Source organism: Arachis ipaensis, chromosome B6 (assembly GCF_059453495.1).
Source record: "Arachis ipaensis isolate K30076 ecotype BB chromosome B6, ASM5945349v1, whole genome shotgun sequence".
In the NCBI taxonomy this organism is placed as follows: domain Eukaryota; kingdom Viridiplantae; phylum Streptophyta; class Magnoliopsida; order Fabales; family Fabaceae; genus Arachis; species Arachis ipaensis.
Window position 1 is genome coordinate 152,295,504 of NC_142441.1, and position 24,482 is coordinate 152,319,985.

At 27.8% G+C, this 24,482-nt stretch overlaps 1 protein-coding gene across 1 annotated transcript; it reads left to right on the forward strand.

Annotated features, from left to right (window-relative positions):
• The first annotated feature begins 4,583 nt into the window (after positions 1 to 4,583).
• CB5LP (cytochrome B5-like protein) lies at positions 4,584 to 8,464 on the forward strand. The gene is made up of 6 exons (XM_016307677.3): positions 4,584 to 4,767; positions 5,650 to 5,769; positions 5,862 to 5,905; positions 6,792 to 6,869; positions 7,032 to 7,123; positions 8,044 to 8,464. Exons 2-6 carry the CDS (start codon positions 5,688 to 5,690, stop codon positions 8,108 to 8,110), a joined length of 363 nt encoding a protein of 120 aa, XP_016163163.1. The 5' UTR covers positions 4,584 to 4,767; positions 5,650 to 5,687; the 3' UTR covers positions 8,111 to 8,464.
• The last annotated feature ends 16,018 nt before the right edge of the window (positions 8,465 to 24,482 follow it).

A 24,482-nucleotide genomic window follows, 5' to 3' on the forward strand; every position in this document is an offset into this window, starting at 1 on the left:
CTTCTTTGTTTCTCACCTTTCATTCGCCACCACCTCGTCCTTGGGTTCTTCGTATGATGTCTTTTTCTCAACTCTTGCTCAATGCGAAAATTCATGACGACCATCCTATGTTGTATTGTTAAACTCTCTCCCGGGATAATTTTACAATTAATGCAAAATTTTTGATCGACTCTCCTCAACAAGAAGTTGATTTGAGAGCTTGTCATGTCACTCTTATAGGTTATAAGATGTTCGTATCTCTTTTTAAAACATGTATTTGCGATGAGAAGGTCAAAAATTGAGAAAAAGTCCAAAATAGTTTTACCCTCGGCATTGATCATTCTGAAACCACGACCTCCGTGAATACTTCCATACCCAGTTACTTCTCTTTCAACGTAGCTATTTAAATCTCCTCCTAAGAAAATCTTATCTCCCAAAGATATGTCTTGGACCAAACTCTCTAGATTGTCCCAAAACCTTATCTTGTGTTGTTCGTCCGAACCCACTTGCGAAGCATAGGTGCTAATCACATGAAAAGCACCTTCCTCCACCACAAGTTTGATAGAGATGATCCGATCTTCTATTCTCTTGATATCCACTACGTCCTTCTTCCCCTGCTTATCCACAATAATATCAACCTCATTCCTATTCTTTACCTTTCCTGTATACTAAAGTTTGAATTCGAAAGTATCCAACTCCCTAACCTTCGCACCAACCCATTTTGTTTCTTGTAAGCACACAATGTTAATCTTCCTCCTTGTCATTGTGTCCACCACTTCCATGGATTTTTCTGTTAGAGTGTTTATGTTCCATGTCTCAAATCTCAACCTTCTGTCGCTCCGACCTTTACCTTTTACTTTGTGAACTAGCTTATTTACCCTCGTTCATTCCAAGAAAACGCGGGAACTCTTTCTCATTTAACACTACATCCGGGTATTGATGCAGCGGCTCTTGCTCACTCGACACTGTACTCGAACCATACAACGTGTTGCTTCCGGACAACGACCTAGTTTTAGCGCAATAACGTCTTTAATTCATGTCATGAAGATTCGACTAAGTTTTTATGTTGGTTGTCGATGACCTAACACAACCCTCCTACTTTATTCGGGTTTAGGACCGGCTATGTACCGCAAGTGTAACATTGGCGGAATTTTATTATTATTTAATAAGCATGTTAGTGCATATTAATGTAATGGTATATGTAATGTTGCTAAGCACGTTATGAATGTAGGAATAGAAAAAAGGGTGGTTAATGGTTATGGATGATCCATGTGTATAAAACTTAAAACACTAAAAGAGTAAGATATATAAATCATTCATTCATATATATAAGTTTAAATTTTTTAGATAAGTGGTTTGATGAAAATCATGCAAAGGGTTAAATAATTTACCCTTTCTTAAAGTAATTTGCCTCTTGTTTTTATCCACATATCAAACACGATTTAATTGTCCAATATATACCAACTTATTTCATTGTACATGTCTTTTTAAAGGAAACACTAAAAATATCCTCCTCTTCTATTTTCAAATTGCCATCTAACCTTCCTCTATCCACTTCCACGGTTCTACCCCACACCACCATCATTTTTTCTGTAGATGCTCGATCTTTATATTTTGATTACTAAATGAGCTCTTTTGTCTTAAATTATTTTGTAGGGATAAGTTTTAAGTTTTATATAGATTGATGATTTTTTTATTTATTGTTCTTCCTTTTAAAAATTAGAATTTTTAGAAGCACTAACTGGTTGTTAATTGGTTCCATAATTGTTTGGTAGTGTGTCTAAAATTCGTTCTAATTGAGAGAAACCAAGGATGGTTAAATTGAACAAAATTATAGACGAAGGGGAATTGATTCTAACCCCTAAATGGTCTTTCAAACGTTCACTAAATTAAAAATTCAATAGTTGGCCATTGAGGAGTGTTTATTTTATTTTATCTTATCTTTTTATGTTTATTTATGATTTCAATATGTGTATTTTTTTTTCCTCCTCCTTCTTTTTTTGATCTCGGCCCCTCTAATTATTATGATGTACAAATATTGCCCTTTTTCTGTTAATGAAATTTGAAATATATGTTTTTTTGTTTTTGGTAAACAATTTGAAATATATGTTATCTTTGTCATTCTAACAGATTCGTATCTTTTGCCAGAGTAGATTCAAGTTTTCAATTTGTTAATCGGGTTAAGCCCACATGAGGCCCATAGGACTTGGTAATGTATATGCAGGGCTCATCAATAAACTCTCTATTTCTCATTGGGTTTTCTCATATGTGAAATTGAACATATACCATGGAAGATGGAACTTATTAGTTACTAACTTGCTAAGATCCTGGTTAGAATTATTGAAATTATTCAGTTTTATTGGATTGAAAACATATTCAGTTGGTAATTTTTTTTTGTTCATACACACTCACTCACTCACACCCACTAAAGATTTTATAACAATCCAGCTACGGCTGGAATTCAAACTTGGGATGTAGCAATTATGAGGCAAATATATGGGTCATTGGTGCAATGCTTCTGCCACATTATTCAGATGGTATTTCAAAATATGTGTATGAAATGTTTTTTCTTGGGTTATTATATGTGTATGGGCTTTTAGCTAGGTCTGCTAGCCATAAACCCTCAGCCTCAATCATCCATCAATTTGGGTTGATTTAATTATTAATTTACTAATTTGTTTAAATAAGTATTAAAAATTTAAATTTTATCTTATTCGTAATAATTCATTGGCTAATAACAAATCGATCAGATCGGTAACAAATTAGTCATTAGTCTGAAGAATGAAAAAACACGAGAAAAAAACAATAATGGTTAGTTTCATGGTAGTTTATTTTTCAGCTAGTAAAAGAGTAACTGATACTTGTATGAGCTTTTCTTTTGTCAAAAGAAATAAATTATTAATAAATAGTATACGCCTAAATATCACCAAAAAATTAAATACACGATATAAGTCATAATAGTCGAATATAGATTTATATAATCATACCAAGTACTGTCAACAAAAAAATAAAAAATTTAGAAGGAATATAAGGAGTCAATAGAATATCTGTATAATGTGTATAATAGAGGTTTAGGAATGTTCGATTTAGTATTAGAGATATAACCATTAGTGTTACATTTTTCTATCAGCTTAAACTTTTGGGATGAGTGGTTTCATGACATGATATGTTTATTATCCCTAGTACCCGGATGGTTATTTTGTATAGTATGAGTGATGTTTATTTTTTACTCATAGCTCATTGTACACATTGTACAAATATTCCATTAGTTTGCTAGCGGGATTCTATTTAATTATATATAACTAAATCCAATCCAATCAAAATAATCATCTACATAAAAATTAAAATAACCATCCGCATACCTACTAAAATGATCATCCTAAATTGACAATTAAAATAGAAGAAGAAGGAGATAAATAAACAGAAAAAGTAACTATGAGCATCCAACAATTTAATTTTTATTAAAAAAAGAAAAATATATAATTTGACACATGAGTCTTATGATTTGATGTAACTATAAAATTGAAGAAACAAAAAAAAAGTTTAAACAGACAATTGAGTGTTTAATTTGATATTGTCAAACTGGCTGTGAAAGAATCATCAGAAAATCGCAAAAGCAGACAACTTTTTTCCACACCGCTGTCGCCAATAAGAAGGAGCTTGATTACGTAATCGTAATCTGCACGAGCATTAGCTGGTGGTGCCGCCATCGATGCTTACCACTAAACTTTGAAGGCAGAAAGTGAGAGAAGGGTTATGGTATATCCAAGAAGGAGAGAGATCGGATGGAAAGAGAGGAAAGAGGAGGTGTCGGAAATGGTTATCTACAAGGAACCATCTGGTTGAGTATCGGGAGAGTGGCGTGAAAACAGCGGCTGTGGGCGAAGCGTGTCGGACTAACCGACGGAGGTAGAGGCAGTGTCAGTAAGAGACTGCAGTGGTGTCAGTACCAGAAAAGATGGCGACAAATTTTAGTCTTACACAATTCTATTGTAAAATCATCAACTTAATAATTTTTAAATTAATTAATTATAATTAATTTTTCAAATACTTAATTACTACACCGTAAATACTAATTTTAATATAATTGATTGCAAATACAAAGTCTTTGAATTTAATGGTTCTTAAATTATAAGTTATTTTTACTCATAGTTTGAGTTAATAAACGTTAAATTGAAAACAAAAATTTTATTAAAAAACACTTTTGTGGAAACTATTTCAAGAAAGAAAAAAAAAATACTACACCTCAATAGTATAATATAAAAAGTTAGAAACATAACTAATGTGTACAATGGCTTATTTGTATAATGTGTATAATGAGCTATATGAGATGTCTCATGATAAGAGTGTTCTAATACCATGTCATAATACCGCTCATCCTAGAAGCTTACACTAATAAAAAAAGATAACACTAATGGTGATATCTCTAATCCTCCTTAAATCTCCATTATCCATACTTTTCCAAAAGTTATAATTTATAAATGCCTAATGCATCATATTTTTTAAATAATTTATTATTAAAATAACCAAATTATTTTAAATTAACCTCTTAAATTTTAGATAATTAATTTTAATTATAATATCAATTTTATCTTCTACCATTACCACCCACTACTCCACTACCCCTAGTCTCTCAGTCTTCTCTCTCCACCGTCGCTGTTGCTATGTAATCTCTCTCCACCGAGGCTGCAATCTGTGACCTCATTGCCGATCTCCGCTCCTCTCCGCCGCTGTTGTGGTCTCTGCTCACTCAGTCTCGGTCGCTTCCTCTCTACTCTCTCGCCGCAGGTCAGATCTCTTCACCGTTCTCCCTCTTCTAGTTTTGTGTGCCTCTCTCGATAGCTTGAGTTCTGATTAACTGATTACTGAATATTGATGACTTGATCTGTTAAGAATATGTATTAGTTCAATTTTTAAATTTCTAATTTATTAGATTAGTTCTGGTTTTGAGATGAAAATGACGTGTGTGATTAAGCTTGGTTAAATTCAACAGGAGCTCCTCTATAGCCTTAATTTGCTTGTGTATGATTAAACCTTGTTACTTTGTGAAAAAATAAAGTAATTAACATTCTGGAGCATTAATTTGCTTGTCATTTGAATTTAATTAAAGACAAATGGAAGGAGATAGGCCTTAGTTTGCTTCTGTTTTGCTTGCCAGTTAGGTTCACTAATCCATCTTCATTAAACACAATGTAATAAGTGCCTTGCATGTAATTGTTTGCAGTTCTCGATTTATATTTTGTTCCTTTTTTGAATCTTGACGCACACAAATGCCTAACAACTTGTGATACTTGCGCTGTGTAAAAGCATTTGCTACATCTTTACAGGTTATTTTCTTTGAAATTACTTGCTTTCCTTTGATCAGCTGTTTTACTAAATTTGGTCCTTAATCAGAATTCAGAATTGTCAATAAAAAGGATGAGTTCAGCTAGGATTCAGGCATTCAGCTAATATCAGCCAATTTTTTGAAATTATCCTTTTATCCTAATTTCTAAATCTTAAATCTTAAACCCTATCTTAATTCTAATCCTAAACTCTAAAGTCTACACCCTCCAAAAAATGAGGGTTTAAAAAATAATTTACAAATAAAAAAAAGTTACCTAATATTGGCTAATTAAAAGTTGATTCCCTTTTCTTATTCTCTGTGTTTTGCTATTTTGGCTGTTCCAGATTGCAATTAGGCACCAAATTCTATTAATTTCACAAAAATGGAGTTGCTGGTTCCACTTGCATTGCTTGTCAGCGTCTTCCTCATTTTTCTTCTTTTGTCCCCGCGACATCCCAAATCTGGTTACTCTCTTTTCGCCTTTATATATATGAAATTTGGTTAATATGCTTTATTATGGTATGCGAGTATCTGATTTCTTTTGCATACTTACCAGGGAGTAAAGGAAAATCAGCTCAGCCTAGCTTAAACAATCATAAGGTACATATTTGTAGCTAAGTGAATTAGTGAAGTGCTTTATTGCTGTGGATTCTGTTATTACATAGAAGTAGAACCCTTAATTAGTTTAATGTTGTTAGTGACTTTGTGGTCACTGTCATTTTGTTATTAATTTTCTTTCCTATGAAGAACATAAGCCTCTGGGTTTATTAACTAAGAACGTTATGGATCCAGGTGAAACCAATTGAATGTGCTAAATGTCTTGGCTTCAATTTTTTATGCAATTATTAATAAGCTAAGCTTGTTTAAGATTTTCTGTCATTTGAAGGGTTTTGCAGAAGAGGCATAATGTAATAGCTAAATCCCACTTTATCGCCGTACGATTGTATGAATAAAAATTAGTGTTTAACCATTTCTTTCTTTAGTTAATTCTTTATTTTGTATTTATTTATTTATTTATTTATTTTTTTTGCAAGTTTGAAATTGAGGAAAATTATGAATTGTGGAACTTGAACTTTTGGGTGAGGTTCTTCTTAACCAGGATTATGGAGTGGAACTGTAATTTTTGATCCTATGCTTCACCTACTGAAATATAGGTCCCACTTTGATCTCCAAAGGAGAACTATCATTTTTGTATGTTATAGTGTGAGCAGAACTTGGTATGATAAGATTAAAATAGTCTTTCCATAAGCTTAATTACACTGGCAACAGTGAAATAGTTTGAATGAGCATGAATGTTGAACACATGTTGCAAACTGAAAGGGTTAAAATTACTTTTAAACAAAAATAAGTTGATTTACTTTTCCCCAAAGGTAAATTTTACGGGGGAAGCGAGTGTGTTTCAATCACAATTTTGTGAGTTCTTTAAACACGCTTTATTTATTTTTATCTACTTTTTAGAGCATTTTGTATACTCTGTTGTATCCAGGCATCAAAGTCGTACACTAAATCTGAAGTCTCAACGCATAACAAGAGAACAGATTGTTGGATAATTATCAAGAACAAGGTATGTTATTTTTTTGTTGCTTTATACTTTCATTTATGACTCGGTTCAAAGTTTAAACTCTAATAGTTTTCTTTCCCACTTCTAGTCTTTTATTTCCATTCTGTCCCATTTAAAGGATACATTGTTTCCTAATAGTATGAATTTGGGGTTTCAATACTCTAGGTATATGATGTTACCTCTTATGTAGAGGAACATCCAGGTGGTGATGCCATTCTAGCACATGCTGGAGATGATTCAACTGAAGGGTTTTTTGGGTATGTGCTTATTCTATTACATACATTTACATTGTTATATATTTATATATATTTGGTTTCTTACCGAGTTTTTTCTAAATTTTCCCTATAATATTTTTCTTGTTTCCTTCTTTGTATATACTAGTTAGACCTTTTCTTATTATACTTATAGGTTTGTTGCTTAGAGAAACGTGAAGAGCATAAAATATCTACCCAAAAATGCTTTTAATATTTATGAAGAGTTAGATTCTTATTATGCATATGTAAAGATCGTGTCCACTTAAAATTGTGGATTCATCATGCCATCTTATTATTTAAGAATACTATATTGATATATTTATTGAAGCTGAAGGAGTTTTCTGACAAAGTAGCCATAGGTATTATGCTGGTTTTTCACATGATAACAACAATAATAATGTTAGTCAATAGTTGCATACATGATGACTACAACAATAATTGTGGATAAAAAACAGGAGCCGAGCACCTTTTTAGCTTCATGATACACCCTCAGATAGTCTATCAGATTCAAGTTTAGCTCCCTTCCTCTTCATCCCAGATATGTACATCCAAATTTTATCTTTGACATGCCTTATACCTATCAATATGGTTATAACCTATAATTAAATAAGCTTAGAAAATTTTATAGGCCACCATTATTTGTATTTTCTAGCAAAGAATTTTGGTTTTGGCCCTAGGATGTGAATGTATATTGTTATGGCACATACATAGTACTATTAGTTATAGTTCTACATCCAAGTTATGACATACATAAATCATATGGTTTAAAAGTAGGCCATCATGGGTGAATACTTTTTCGTCATGCTTATCTCCTGCTTGATTCTTTCTCTTTTTGTATTTGGTCAAAATACTTGTTTTGGCAGTGAAGGCAATAAACATTTATTCTTTCTAAAATATCTTCTCTCATCACCCTTCAATGACAGGCCACAGCATGCAACTCGAGTGTTTGACATGATTGATGACTTTTACATTGGAGATTTGGAGCAATAGTAGCTATGTTATTGATTTATGGTTTGTGATATTCAAGAGAAATGTCGTTTGAGATTTTTCAATTTTTTATTGCTTGTTACCCCCAATGAGCATAGTGTAGCTGAGATAGTGATGGCATAGTGGCTAGGGGGAGAGGGAAACCTAAGAAGATTTTGATGAGTTGATAAGAAGAAATTTGGGCTGAGTTCAAATGTGATTCATGACAGGGCTTAATGGCATTGTTTTGACCATGTAGTTGACCTCAACTAGCGGGACAAGGTTTTGTTGTTTTTGTTGTTATCCCCTTACATTTTGCACTTTTTTGCCGATCAATTATCTTTGTTAGTCATTAATTGAAGCATTTGAACTGTGAAGTAAGCTTAGGCTTTGATATCAATTGTGCATTAAGTTGGAGAAATTGATTGAGAAACAATGAATAAGCATGAGCCCATAAGATACTAAGGATGGATCTTGTCATCTTGGAGGATGTGTATAGATTGCAAAGCCATCAACAAAATCATTGTAAATTGGAATTAAGATGATTTAGTGTGTTAAAAATGTAAAATGTCATTTTTACCCTTCATTTGAAAACTACATGTAGAGATGTTTAGATGAATGATGGATCTGTTATGTCTATAGAAACATATACCTAAGTTAGATGGAGGATTAATGAACAATTATAATTATAATAGTATAGTTTTCACTTAATTTTGTTCAGTTTAATGCAACAAATAACTTACATACCTTAAATATTATTTATATTTTAAAATACCAATCTTGACTGGTTTGTTTTCTTGGTTTGTACGTATTTTTGAAAGTTTGATTTTCTTATGTTTTCTTGAAGAAAACTACTTTAGTTACAAGTTATAGATGAAGGGATTCACTTAATTAAATAAGTTCTGGACATTGTTCTATTGCATAACTTTTCCACTAATCTAATTGTTGAATCTTATTATGGTTTTATAAGGAAATTTAATATCATATTAAGGGTTGATTAAAGGTTCATCTCTTACAGTAATATTTATTAAGTGCATTGTTTTCCTTTTTGTCTTCTTTCAAGCTTCACACATGATCCTCATTATTAAACAATGCCAAACAGCAAAAAAGAATGCTATGAAAGTTTATGCACCTACAAATGGATGTGTATGTTATCTCATATTGGTCAATTACTCTCTTGAATTCTTCTGTTTGTTTGCTTTTCTTTTTCTTTAAATTCTTTTATCTAAAAAATGTTCTCACAAAACTTTGGGCCACCATAATTTTGATCAAAATGCAAAAGCTTCATGAACACTTTATGCAGTACATCTTATATTATACGTTTGTCCTTTTCTATGTTTCTCAAAACAGTAATTAACAATGTTAATTTGATGTCTTTACAATATATTACATAACTATTCAATCGTATCTATTGTTTTGGATAATTATTTCTATGATAGATATAGAAAATAGTTATTTTTATTGAAGTACACATGTACAAATTTTTCTTAAACATAGTGCGTCAAGACTAAATTTAAAAAAAGTATATAAATGCTTTTTATTTTATTTCCAATATAAAAATTGAAAACCAAAATTGATTTGGTTTTGTTTGGTATGTAATATATTATATTATGTGGATAGATTTTTCCCTTTTTCAATGGCCATGCCAAAGGGATGAGGGGAAATTTTATTACATTCTGATTTCCTTTTTTCTTTTAATTATTTTGTAATATGATATGTTGATTGATTTGGGGGGTATAAGTAGTTGGTGTTTAGTGGGTGTTTATGCTAAGTAATTTTGTTAGCAATGTGTGTTTAGAGCTTTTTCCTTGTCACGGTCAAGAATTCTATCAACTATTGAAAGGAGAAATTACTTCGATAAAGATACTAAAAATGTCTTTTTTTTAAAGATATTTACATATGTCATAATATTATTGGACATTTTTATTAAACCGATTAATAATTTATTTTTTAATAAATTAGAACAAAATCGGTTTATCATAGCAACAATAATAAACCCAATTGTCTGCACTATGATTATTAGACTCGATTTGATCCGATCGATTTACACGATCTAAACAAATTATGTTTAAATTTTTTGATAAAAAGACAAATATATCTCTAACTTTTGTTTAAAAAAAAAAAAACCCATAATCCAGTGGATTATGTAAATTGGTAGGTTTGACCGGATCTGATAACAATTGGATTTATTGTTATTATTATAAAAAGATCGATTTTATTTTAATTTGTTAAGAAAATTCAAAAATAACCGATTCATTAATACGTTTAAAAAGACGTTACAAAAAGACGTTTTACACGTCGAGAGGATCCTCCATTGAAAAGACCTTATTATCTGAAGCCAAAATATACTATATTTAATAATAGAAAAATATATGTTGGCTCAATATAATAAAGAATTAACTACAAATAATACATCTTGTTTACATTAACAATTATTATGTGCTACTCTTTCATTCTAGGAATTCTTCAATGGGCCAAAGCGATTGCTAAATTGAAACAATAATTCTCTTGGCCTTTTCCTTTTCTTCTATACCTTAGTGGATCCAGATTCATGATTTTGCTAGGCTATAAATTCTTACACTGTGTGAAAGCAATAATTAATTTCTACAAAAAGAATACATATATATAATGTGTATGGAACATAAAAACATGTTAAAAACAAACATAACAAACGCCATGGGGTTGGCTTTATTTTCCTTTGAGCGAAAAGGAACAAACGGTTTTATTCTTTTTCTGTGTTGGCATTTTGGTGTTTTATTTACTCATGGCATGACAATTGACAACACAATAAGTAAAGGAGAATAATAATTCCTCAAAATAATTAAATTTTGTAACAAATTAAAGGTCATTCCATTATTATAGACGAAATATGAATCATTATAAGCCTTGAAGACCCAATCAATATATGAATAAAATTTCTTTAAGTTGTTATTTGTCTATAGTTGATCAATCAATTGCTGAATATATAAGGTGAAATTTAAATTCTAATACTTGTTTAAATGAAAAAGAGAATAATTATTCGACTAATTTAAGTTGATTTATTAATTACGTAATTTGACCTTAAAATTTGTTTTGCTAACATATATATACTGGTAGTATATAAAGACATAAGTGATTAGTAGTCCTTTACCAATATGGGTTACTGAAATAGTAGGCAAACTCATTCTCTAATCTGATCAATTCCTAAGAATAAAAGAATACTTCTGTTAAAAGAAGTAGTCACAATTTCTAGAATCGGATTAGTAAACATTCCAATAACGAAATCTATATATACGTAAAGTAAAGACTTTAAAAGGGGAAAAAAAACTCATTTCTTTAAGTTGATCGGCCTAAATAAAATTGACTAATACATACTATTAGCTAGATTATTAGTACTATACATCCAGGTTTAATTACTCAATTAATTTCTATAAAATTACTAAATATATAATTAAATCTTTATATTAGATAAAAATTTATAATTAAATTCTTACAATTTAAAAGTTTATAGTTCTTATATTAGATAAAAATTTGTTTTACTAGTGGTTAAATTATTTATTTTAAATAGAGTAAAGTATTAATTAAATTCCTAATATTATTCTATTTTAGTTTTAAAATTTTTTAAATAAATTTAATGTTGTCTCACTATTAAATTTGACACGAACAATTAACAGAGTGAGTGACATGGATGATAGCAATATTTTTAGTTGAGTCATATCTTCTTATTTCTATGTGTTAGATAAACATAACTAAAATATTTTTGTAACACTTTATGTTTTCGTCCTTTTTCTTGTACAAAATTCCAAATTTCAATTATCAATCATTAATGCTTTAGAATTAAATAAAAAGATTTTACATTGTTGATCGTTTTTGTCTTAATTTTACTTACGTATTGAAATCAAACATTATTAACTCTTTAATATGTTAATTGTTTATGTCAAATTTAATTATAAGATAATATTAAACTTATATAAAACTTTTTAAAATTGAAATAAAATATTTAAAATGTTAAAGACCAAATTAAAACTTGACTTAAATGTTAAAAACTAAAATAATACTTTATCCTTTTAAATATTATATAATTCATTCCACATCAAATAATACAAAAGCATATATTCCAAAAAAAAAAATGCATTTTTTTAACAATTTAAGTTATAAATGACGTGATTGAAAATTTTATCAAATATAAAAACTTAATTACAAATTTTTAAATTAAAAAATTTAATTTAAAATCTTATAAAATTATAAAAACCAACGTAATAATTGAACTTACTATATACAGTAATATATAAATTTCACAAAATGCGAAGATTTAAAGGGTTAGAGATATTAACTACAACTTTAAGAAAATAATAAAAAAATTGGTGAGGTGTCCTATACAAATACTGAATGCTGGCACATGATTTTCTGCCTTTAGTGGTCCCTTGATGACATAACTATATTCGGTAATGTTTCAGCCACATTTTCTATTTTATTTGCAGCTACATGATTTATATGGGATTTTAATTTAATTAGCATCCTTAATTTTGTAAGAGTATTGATACTCTAATTACTATAAGATGATTTAATCAAAGGTCTTGAACATCATGAACAAAAAATATTTTAAAAACTTATAACATGGTGAACTTTTTCTTTTCTTTTTACCTCAAACTAAATAAAACCCGAAACATTTCTCTAACATATTTAGCAGTTTTCAAACAAAATAAAAATTAAAAAACACTCTTTTGTGTGAGACCCTATATCAATAAGCGAAGGCTAGAAGAGTTAACTGTCTCTTCAAATAAACTTGTAAATAATTAAGGTAAAAACTCACTTATGTCTTAATGTGAAATTGATAATAATTAAAAATTATTAAATAATAATTTAATTAAAATTTATAAAATTATTTAATATTTTTCAACTATAAATTAGTGAAAATTCACGTACAATTAATTTTACGTGAAGTTGATAATTGAGAGCCGTTAGATAAAAATTTAGTCAAATCAATCAAATTATTTAACGACTCTCAACTATCAATTTTACGTGAGTTTTTACCCTATTAATTTCATATGAAAACAATAACTGCACATAACCAATAATAAGAGTAAAGTTTATCTTCTAGTTACTTGCAACATTTATACAGATTAATAAAGAATAATTTTAAATCATGTAAAAATTAGTCAATTTCTTTACTAAAATTTATTTTAACAAAAGAAAAATCAATTTTGAAAATTATAATACATATATAGTAGTTGAGAGTTGGGCAGCCATAAATACATTTTCAATTTGGTAGCACTTACCAATGTGTAATCTGTGCCTTTCTGAAAGGTTGGTTCATATGACTATTGATCTTTCACAAACCAAGCCTTGTTAAGGTAGACATTCCTCTTCCTACACCTATGACAAATATTTGCATTTTTGGATATTTCAACATGCAATAATTTTAACTCTTAATAAGTATTTGTTGAGTGTATAAAAGTGCCACCTACTTCACCTGTTCACCAACATTCGATTTGAAGAAGGGTCGTATCCAAAATTAAAGATATAGTAATTAAGATACTTGGCATCGATATTATTAATTTTGAATATGAATAATGAGGGTTTCAAAGCCACATGAACTCGTCAAAATTCGTACATGTTTCTGGTGAAATGAATAATTATAATCATGACGTCAGCACTCAGCAGCAGGGGATATATATAAACGAGCATGATGATGATGTGGTGTGGTACCTCTTGAATTTATTTTCTAATCATGCATTTGAGCTTGAAAGCAAGCTCTTATTTTATTAATGAGTTATAGTTCAAAGCATAGTCTTTTTATATTTATTTTGGTATTTTTTTCTAACTTTTTGAGTTTATATTTTTTTATTAATTAAAAAAAAATAGCTAGAATTAAACATATAGAAAAAAAAAAAGCTTAATATGAAATTTGACATAATATATGTTATAAGAGAAATTGAAGATTGAGCTACTAATTAGATTTAGAGTAAAGTATCGTTTTTGTCCTCAACGTTTGGGGTAAATTCTATTTGTGTCCCTAACGTTTAAATCGTCTTATCTGTATCCCTAACGTTTGTAAAAGTGATTCAATGTTATCTTGCCGTTAATTACACATCATGAACGCTTTAGTTTGAATTTTAAAAATCTCTTCTTGAAGTTAGAATACAAATGTCTGGATAGAATCGATCATCTACCCCGAAAAATAGCTCATCAAAAGTTGAAACTAACTCCTACAACATTTATATAATTCACTTTTCTAGGGACATAATTGAATCTAAACACAAATAGTGGGTATAATATTAAAATTGAACACATTCAAATGAAACCTAATTGAGAATGAATGCATCAAAGTGAAAATAATTGAAAAATATAATCTGATTTGTTAGTATAATTGATAGTAGGATAACATTGAATCACTTTTATAAACGTTAGAGATACAAATAGGACGATTTAAATGTTAGAGACACAAATAAGACTTATCCTAAACGTTGGAGACAAAAACATATTTTACTCTTAGATTTATATGCGTCAATTCACTTCATTTTGGATAACTTGTCCTTTTTATATACTTATTCTTTTTAATTACTGTTTTTATGTATTTTTTAATTAATATATCTAGACATATTGTACCGAAACATAATAATAATAATAACAATTTTATTAGGTGCATATTAAAATTAATTATAATAATAATAATAATAATAATAATAATAATAATAATAATAATAATAATAATAATAATAATCCATCATAACTTTGTGGTATGCTTTGTAAGATGTGCAAACAGCTGTTATATACATCACTTTCTTTTAATTCATTTTTTATAAAGCAAAATAAATTTTTTCTTGCCATAAATAATATATAAATTTGCTGTGATTTGTGAAAATGTGATCAATGTGTAAGAAAAGGAAGCTAGTTGGCATTTGAGATTGAGTTGTATAATAGCTAAGTAGGTATATTATATAGGTCAATTCTATGGTGTTTATAAATTATTGTCTAAATTTTATTTAACTAATTTTTTTAATAAATTTTAATTTTTTAAAAATTATTTTTTTTATATTTTTCTAATTAAATATTAATTTTTATTTTTTTAATAAATCAATCATCATCTTTTAAACACTATAGCATTTACCTATTATAAATATATGGGGTTTGATGAGATGAGTGGTATCTATCTTTTTCTTTTGGAAAGGGAATTGAAGGGAAGATATTGACCTTAGTGAATCACTTATTAGTGAATTATTATCTCATCATTAATAATCAAACTTTGAATGACTATTTTCCATTTGCCAACCCTGCACTTCTTTGCCTAAAAGCTGCCATACTTTACAAAAAGGCCAAAGCTGTTACAATTTTTAATACCAACTCTCTCTCAAATATCTTTATGGGAATTGATATTGATTTGTTCTTACATACTGCAAGAGAAGACTACGTCATATTTAATTATTATTATTATTATTATTATTATTATTATTATTATTATTATTATTATTATTACAAATTAAAGCTAACTATATGTTTTTAAATAATAATTGAAACGAAATCAAAACTAGTAATTTGTAGCACTAATTCAAACTTTGACTTTTGGATAGAGTTATTCTAATGTAACTCAAAATTTTGAATTCAAAATCTCGATATACATCACCAAGTTAAAATTTGAAAGAGAGAATTTAAATAATAATTAAAATGCCTAATTATATTGAATTTGATTTAAATTGTTTCTAATAGAATAATTAACTCCCATCTCATGCATTTTTAAATATAACTTTTTGAAATATAATTTAATGAATATTATTCAAAAACATTTCTATAAATCTAACTAATTAATTAATAGTATCCTAGGTTAAAATTTAAACTTTTCTTCCTAAATTTTATCAATAAAAAAGAGTATATATATATTCACATATATCTGCATGGTTTTAAAACATTTTATACAGTCGTTCAATCACATTTATTCTTTTACTTGATCACTTAGGTGGTCAATATAAAAGTCATTTATTTTTGCTAACGTGACACTATATAATTTGATACACATATAAAATTATTTTACGCTAAGAGTGCATTAAAATCGCCAATGAGTTATAGCTCAAATGGCATAAACTCTCCATACTCAATTAAGAGGTTGCGTGTTCGAATCATATATCTTTCCAAATTTAAGTCAAGAAGCAATAGTTCAAATGGCATAGTCTCTTCATACTCAATTAAGAGGTTGCGGGTTCGAGCCTCCATATCTTCGGTAAAAAAAAAAAAAGTGCATTAAAATCAAATTCATAATTAAAAATCTAATTTTTCTTAAAATAGTATGAATTAAATTTTAGACCTTTTGTTCTTCAAATTTCCAATACTATATTATAAAATTATAAAGTCTTAAATGAAAATAATTAAAATTATAGTAGTAATAATAATAAGAAAAAGAAAGCATATATATATATATATATATATATATAAAAGAATAAGTAAGTATTAGTTATTTGATGGGGAGTAGCATGTAATGTGGTGGAGCACATGAGCCTAAACGGCGTTGATTTCGGTGATTCCTTGCTTTCTTTTTTGTCGTTTTTGGTTTGATACTCAAAGGGAACAGGGCAGGGAAGAAGGTAGTGAAAATTATAACTCAAACTTCGAAGCAAATTAAAACAAACACAAACACATGCTTCCTTCTATGCCCTCTATTCCCACATTCACCTAATATTCTTCTCACTATTAGACAACCACCTATTTTTCTTATTTATTTTCTATCAAATGTCCTCAAATCTCGAGCTCTACTCATTTTTTTGGTTAAACAAATATGTAGATTGAATACTACTGGTTATTTCAAAGTTAGAGTACGTCTTTAATTCTTTTGGAATTTTAATATTTATAGAATTAAATAGTTTTTATATAACAGTGAGAATCATACTCGTATTTTTATGAAATATGCACCAATTCTTATGTATCAAATAATGTAACAATCATCTTTGGCTGGTAAAATTCAACATTGTTTTTGTTTTTGGTTTTGTAAGTATTCTTGTGGAAATAAAAATTTTAGTATTGTTTTTATGAGTTTAACTTTTATACTGTTCACAAAGTCATCTAATTAGATCATTCATCTAAATAACTTTTTAAATAATACATTCAAAAATTAGTTACTTTCTTTTTTTTTTTTTTTTTACGATATCTTCTAATTCTCATAGGCTGGTGACTAATTTGAAAAAAATAATGCTAGGGAACTAAAAAGGTATTAGCCAAAAACCAGCCAAAATATCTTTGGGTGAATCCAAAATCTCTACGAGTTAATATATATAGATGTTTCTTCTGCTAAGTATCAGAATATTTCTTTTTCATACTAAATTGATGTTCTTTTATATATTTTTCGAATTTTTTTGTATTGCAAATGTGAATGTCTCTATTTCTTTAAGAATTTCATTTTTTTTTAATTTTATAGATATTTAATTATTTTTGCTAAAATATAACTAGATATTTCTTTTGTTAAGTATTAGGATATTTTTTTCATATTAAATGAATATTTTTTTATATTTCACACAAATTGCCACTAATTATTTTTCTAAAGCTTTGACATTTCGGATCTGCAGCGAGGAAGTTCAAGAGGGAATTCCAGCGGTGCTGATAGAGTGTTGAACCAACTACTAGCAGAGATGGATGGAATGTCTGTTAAGAAAAACAGTGCTCATCATTGGAGCAACAAACAGACCTGGCATTATAGACCCTGCATTGCTTCGGTTAGGACGTCTTGACCAATTGATATACATTCCTTTAAAGCAATCGGAGGAATGGGTCGCGGTGGGGAGGCGGAGAGAGCCTGACGGTGAGAGAGAGAGGTCTGTATGTATGATTGTTGGAGGTGGGTAGGTTAATGTGAAAGAGAAGAGGAAGATTTTTATAGGTTTTAATTAGGTTTACTTAATCAATTTTAAATTTTTTAAATTTTGAATTTAAAAAATTTAAAATTAATTATTAATATAAATTAATGTGATTTTGTTTAGTTTTTGGCTGGTAACCTCTTGGTTCCATATACTTTTCTATTTGAAAATATTCAAATTCGTTATACTTATTTAAGTAGATGAATGAACTAACTATTCAATCAATCCGGATTAGTTAGTTATTACTTTTTGCTAATATCTTACCTAAAGTTATTTATTAAGGAGGATGCTTCCATAAAGACGCTTAAAACTACGGATGTACATGGGCCGGGCCACACCGGGGTTGGTTTAATTCAAATCCGGCCCGAAATATAGATAGGGCCTAATTTTTAGACCCTAACCCGATCTTAGACCCGATGAAACCTATGCACCTTCGGGCCGGGTGAAAATCGGGTAAAAACCGGATGAAAATCGGGCCTTTAGCATGTAAAAATCACCTAATCTCCAACCATTATTTCACAATTCACATAGTAAAATTTACTTTAAAAAATATAACAAGAACCAACCCTTCTCTAAAATTAAAGCATAACTATAATCAATACTAATATTGTCTAATAACACCAAATATTTAAATCAATACAAATAACACAATATTATGCATTAGTCTAAAGTCTTATGCATTTTAAACATAAAATATTAACTTTTAATCTTATAATGACTAATAACACAAAATATTAAGGTTTACAATATTTAAATTCCACATAAGAATAGCCATCATCCATCACTAATAGCACAAAATATTAATTGTGTATGATGACCGGGCCATCAGATCGAGTTCGGATGACCCGAGCTATGGTTCGGGCCCGATTCGAAATAATGACCGGGTCTATTTTTGATACCTTTACCCGGCCCTAGACCCAGGGGCGGAGCTAACCTCAATGTGAGGGAGGGGCCAAAAAAATTAATTTTATATTTAAAATAAAACATTTAGGGGGCTAAATTAAATTTTATGTATAATTTATAGAGAAAAATTGAGGGTTGGGGGAGGCCATTGCCCCCTTACCTTCTATGTGGCTCCGCCCTTGTCTAGACCCGATGAAATCACACTAAATTAGTCCTTAAAGTGTTCGGGATTGGACCGGGTCATGTGCACCCCTATTTAAAACGTCTTTTTGTAAAGACGTTTACGTGCCGATTATTATTTGACGTATTAATGAACCGGTTATTTTTTAATTTCTTAACAAATTATAATAAAATTGATTTTTTTTATTACAATAACAATAAACCTGTTTTTTTTAGGGATCTAATTGTATTTTTAAATTTTTAGGAATTCAAATGTCTGTAAAAAATTTAAAGATATATTTGTCTTTAAACCCTAAACCCTAAACGCTAAACCTAAAACAAAAAGTCAGAGATATATTTGTCTTTTTATCAAAAAATTTAAAGATATTCGATTTAGATTGTGTAATTCGATCGGATCAAATCGGGTCTAATAATTATAATGCAGACAATTGAGTTTATTATTGTTGCTATAATATACTGATTTTGTTCTGATTTATTAAAAAATAAATTATATATTAACCGATTTAATAAAGATGTCCAATAATAACATACATAACATATATAAATATTAAAAAAAAAAGACATTTTTAATGTCTTTATTAAAGTGGTCTCCATTTATTAAATAAAAAAATCATTAGCTTATCATGTTTATTAATTATTTATTTGTGTAACTTAAATTGTATGCGATGCAAATTATTACCTTTTTTGGGTAAAGTAAAATTATGAAATTTATAGTGTAGAATTTATCATTTAATTCTCGTGTAATGTTTTTTTCATGCTATCATGATGGAAATCAATGTCATACGCCAAAATCATATGGTTTGGAAGATTCAGAAATATATATAAAGATGCATGTTAGATCATAGATGTGACTCTAAGTTAATATAAAGGGGCAAATCGAACTTTTGTCATGATGAAGTTTGATTGAATAAAAAAAGGAAATGGCACTCAAGTATAAGAATAATATTCACTAGAGATCAATGCAAAATCAAACAGAATGATGAAAACTCACATGTATAATTCTTTTCAGAAGATCACATTGTACATTTTTCTTCAACTTTTAGAATCAAACTTGCATGTGATCCAAAATTCAAGATCTTTTTTCTCTTTACATAATATACACACCATCTATATGTTCTTTCTTTTTCTCTATTCTTCTAATTTTGTTTGATTGCAAGAACTACTGATATAAAAGTATTTAATATATTAACATAAAATTACTTATGGTAAAGTATGCTTTTTGTCTCTGAAATTTTACAAAAGTTTTAAAAATACCCCTAAATTTTATTTTGTTTTAATTTTGTCCCAAAAATTTTCGATTTGCATCAAATATACTCCTGACAGCTAATTTTTCAAAAAATTTATTAAGACCGATTCAACAACAATTTCATAGGAACAACCCTCAACACAAGCAAATCAAGCATAATTTTCATGCATTATTGTTAGATTGGTCTTAGATTTTTTGAAAATTTAGCCGTCAAGAGTATATTTTATGCAAATCAAAAACTTTTGGGACAAAATTAAAACAAAATAAAACTTAGGAGTATTTTTAAAACTTTTATCAAACTTCAGGGACAAAAAGTATACTTTACCCAATTACTTATTATGCTAAAACTTTAAATGGTTAAATGTAAAGAAATAGATAAATAATTATATATAATATATAGTGTCGTTGTTACTTGAATTATTATTTATCAAAAGAAATAATTTGATTATTGTACACAATTTTATAAAAATTTTATTATATTTATGCAAATCGTTAACCAAATAGCTATTATAAAATTGATATTTGTACACTAAAATCAATCACAAACATTATTAGTCACCATGTATTGATATATAAATGCATATATTGTTTATTTAATTTTTAATATATATTTTATATTTCAACATGTATTTTATATTAATAATTAATTTTGGTAACTGATTTCAATGTACACGTAACATAATTATAACTATTATATCAATAAAGTTTAATTAGGAATCAACTTTTTTTTAACTAATATCGATCAATTTTTTAAAATTATTTTTTATTTTAAATTTTAAATTATAAATTTTAATTAAACAATAAATCTCAAGTTCTCAACTCTAAATCTCAAATCTTTCAAAAAATAACAATTACAAAAATAATTTTACAAAACAAACAAATTAATTAAATAGCAACTAACTAAAAATTAATTTTCTATAATTATTCATATCAACAATACACATCAAATTCAAATTTTGTACGACAATAGATATATATTCACTTAGTTAAATCCCTTTTTTTTTTGTCTTGATGGAATTAATTTTGATGATGAAGTTGGGCTAGCCAGTGGTGCACCACCTCATCACATGTCTTGCTTGGTGGAGATACAAATGAATGAAACTTGGATCTGATATGCATATGAGTCAGGTTGGCCAAATATAGTGAAACATAAGCATCATAAGGTCAATGAGATAAATAGTAATTAATTTAACTATACCTTATACAATGCAATATGTAACACCATGTCTCTTCTTCCTTCAATTGCACTTATATTTACTGCTCAATCATACATCCATGTTCAACAAATCTTATTAATATTCAAATGGGAAAGGGGAAAAAATAATATTTATGTATGTATTTATAACAAAATATACATATGTATTCTTAGAGTTAAAGAAAAAATACTTGATTTTCTTCATGAAAAATCTAATTATATATTATTGCATTAGTAAATTTTATTATAATTTTCTATTTGCTATTTAATTAAATATTTATATAAACAAAGTAACTGAATTATACGAGTGCATCAATATAAAATAAAAAATGTTATTTATACATTAAAATTAATTATTAACGTAATTTATATATAAATATATGTATAATTTAATTTAATTTCAATGTATATTTATATTTTAATATGTATTTTATATTACTGACTGATTTTAATAACTAATTTTAGTATATATATAACTAGAAATTTTTTGTAACAAAAAAAAATTAACAAAAAATAACCATAACTTATTTTATTTAATATTTATTAATTATTATGATAATTAATAAATACTAAATAAATTTTGAATGATTTTTTTTCTCTCTAACATTACCGATATATAACATAGTCGATACAAAAGAGTAATGTTAGGTAGACAAAAGAAATAGTGAAAACTTGCCTTATTTAGTATTAATTAATTATCGCAGAGTCATACATGCATAAAACAAAAATATAGTTGTTGCTTATTGTAACGTAAAGTTAATTATAAGGTAATTAATGGCAAGTTGTTTTAATTAAATAATTAATTAGAAGAATAAGAAGAAAAGAGCAAGAGGGGTTAGTTCTTGTAAGTAAGACAAACACATGGAATATTTATCTCTCCATAGAACGACATGTTGACCGGATATTCCCCCTGATCACAAGCTTATTGTTGAAAATTGTTCATAACACAAAATATAATTAATGAATTTAATTAACTATATATAATTAATTAAGATAGTATAAATAAATAAACAAAAGCAAAGTTACATTTCCCGGAGAATCTAGAGCGCATCAGGCGCTGACCATGGCTTCGGAATCTATTAACAAATGGGTTGGTTTTATTTAATTAATTATTATGATAATGTGGCTAAGCTATGATCTTGTTGTCACATTATTAATCAACATACATATAAAAACAAAATAAGAAAGGGTTAGGAGGATTAAGGCATGGGGTAACGAGCATAATTGAAACATACAATACGCCATAAATGCACAATGTTATAATATAATGTTTTTATTAATATATTATAGCCATGAGCAAAAGAAAAATGATATTGTATAGTCATAGGGACAAGAGAATATAAATGAGAACAAAAGAAGAGAACAAAGAAAAGTTAGAGTATTATGACCTAGACATGGTCACGCCCATAAGTCACGTGAGGGAAGCCATGTTGACGCCGAGGAATATGGTAATGCCATTGCCAAATTCGTCGTATTCCAATACCTGAAAATTCATGTGCAGTCGACTTCAGTGAAATTGATAACTGAGAGTTATTAGATAATTTAATTGATTTGACTAAATTTTCATCTAACGGCTCTCAGCTATCAACTTATGTAAAGTCGACTGCACCTGAATTTTCACCATTTCAATATATGTAATTCTTTTCTTTTTAATTTTTATGATATAATTTAATATAAAAATTTTTATACTATTATTTAAATAGATTCATGTATTTAGATCACTTTTAAATAGTTAATTTAAAAATTAGTTATTTTTTAATATATATTTATGTAAAATTATTTCATGTTAATAGTGAATGAAAATTAAATTCTTATTGAATATCTTTATCTATTTTTTTATTTTTGCTAATTCTTTTTTAATTTTATTTATTTATTTATCAAGGATAAAAAGGCTCGGGTGTAGTTACGTTTGTCTCCTAATTGGCGCTTGCTTCAAGAATTGATCCAAAGTTCTCTATGATGAGATTGTATAATTTTAATTCTTATCAATACACCAACTTTTTTATAAGTATTTTATTTTACAAGTTTTGGTATGTTTTATATAATTATATATTCTAAATTATCATGCTAAAGAATTTGCTGATTTCTAAAAAACTCATTTTATTTTTTGTGGTTTTGAATAAAGTAATAAATAACAACAAAATAAATCTATTTTTTTTTTATGTCTAGATATTAGGAGAGTATTCATCATTTCTCATTTTCTTTATATAGTAAAACTTTTTATACTAGCTTTTTTAATTGAGTGGAGATTTAATTTCATTTAGAAGAGTACACAAAAAAAAAACATGTTCAATTTTTCTTTAATTTGATTGATATATATGAGTTAGATTCTCATTATTAATATATATAGGAGACTTTAATGGTAGGTAATTTTCTAACTCTCTTGTCAATGTTCCTTTTTTTAAAATAGTAAAATAAAATAATATGCCCTAATCTTAGAAAGATGATAGATAATTATTTAATATAATACCATTTTAACCATAAAAACAATGGATTAACTTATTTTAAGGGAGAGTGTATAATATAAGATATATATGCAATTGGGGTTGGAAATAAATGAGTAGACGACAGGTGAAGTGGGTTTTTCATTGCTTAGAGTATGGGGAGTCAAAATGGACATAAGAGTAAGACATGGAATATTTGAACACGGAGAGAGAATATTGGAATATCATAATTATTTACACCCTTATATATATATATATATATATATATATATATATATATATATATATATATATATATATATATATATAATTAGACAAGAATGATAACGATAGAAAATCAATAAAAATTAGTCAATAAAAAATTAATGTAGATTTTGGAGGTGTATTTTAATTTTAAATATTTTTATGTGCTAATTTTTCGTTGGTAATTATTGATTTTTTTTTTGTTTATTTGCCCCCCCTAATAACAATCCTACTAATTAGACAAATAGGTAGCGTTGAAATTCTTAATGTATAACACCTTGGAACCTGAGAGGAACAAACAACTAACACAACACCTACTTCTACCAATTCCCACTTGCACTTTATTATTTTCCTTTTTCACAATAAC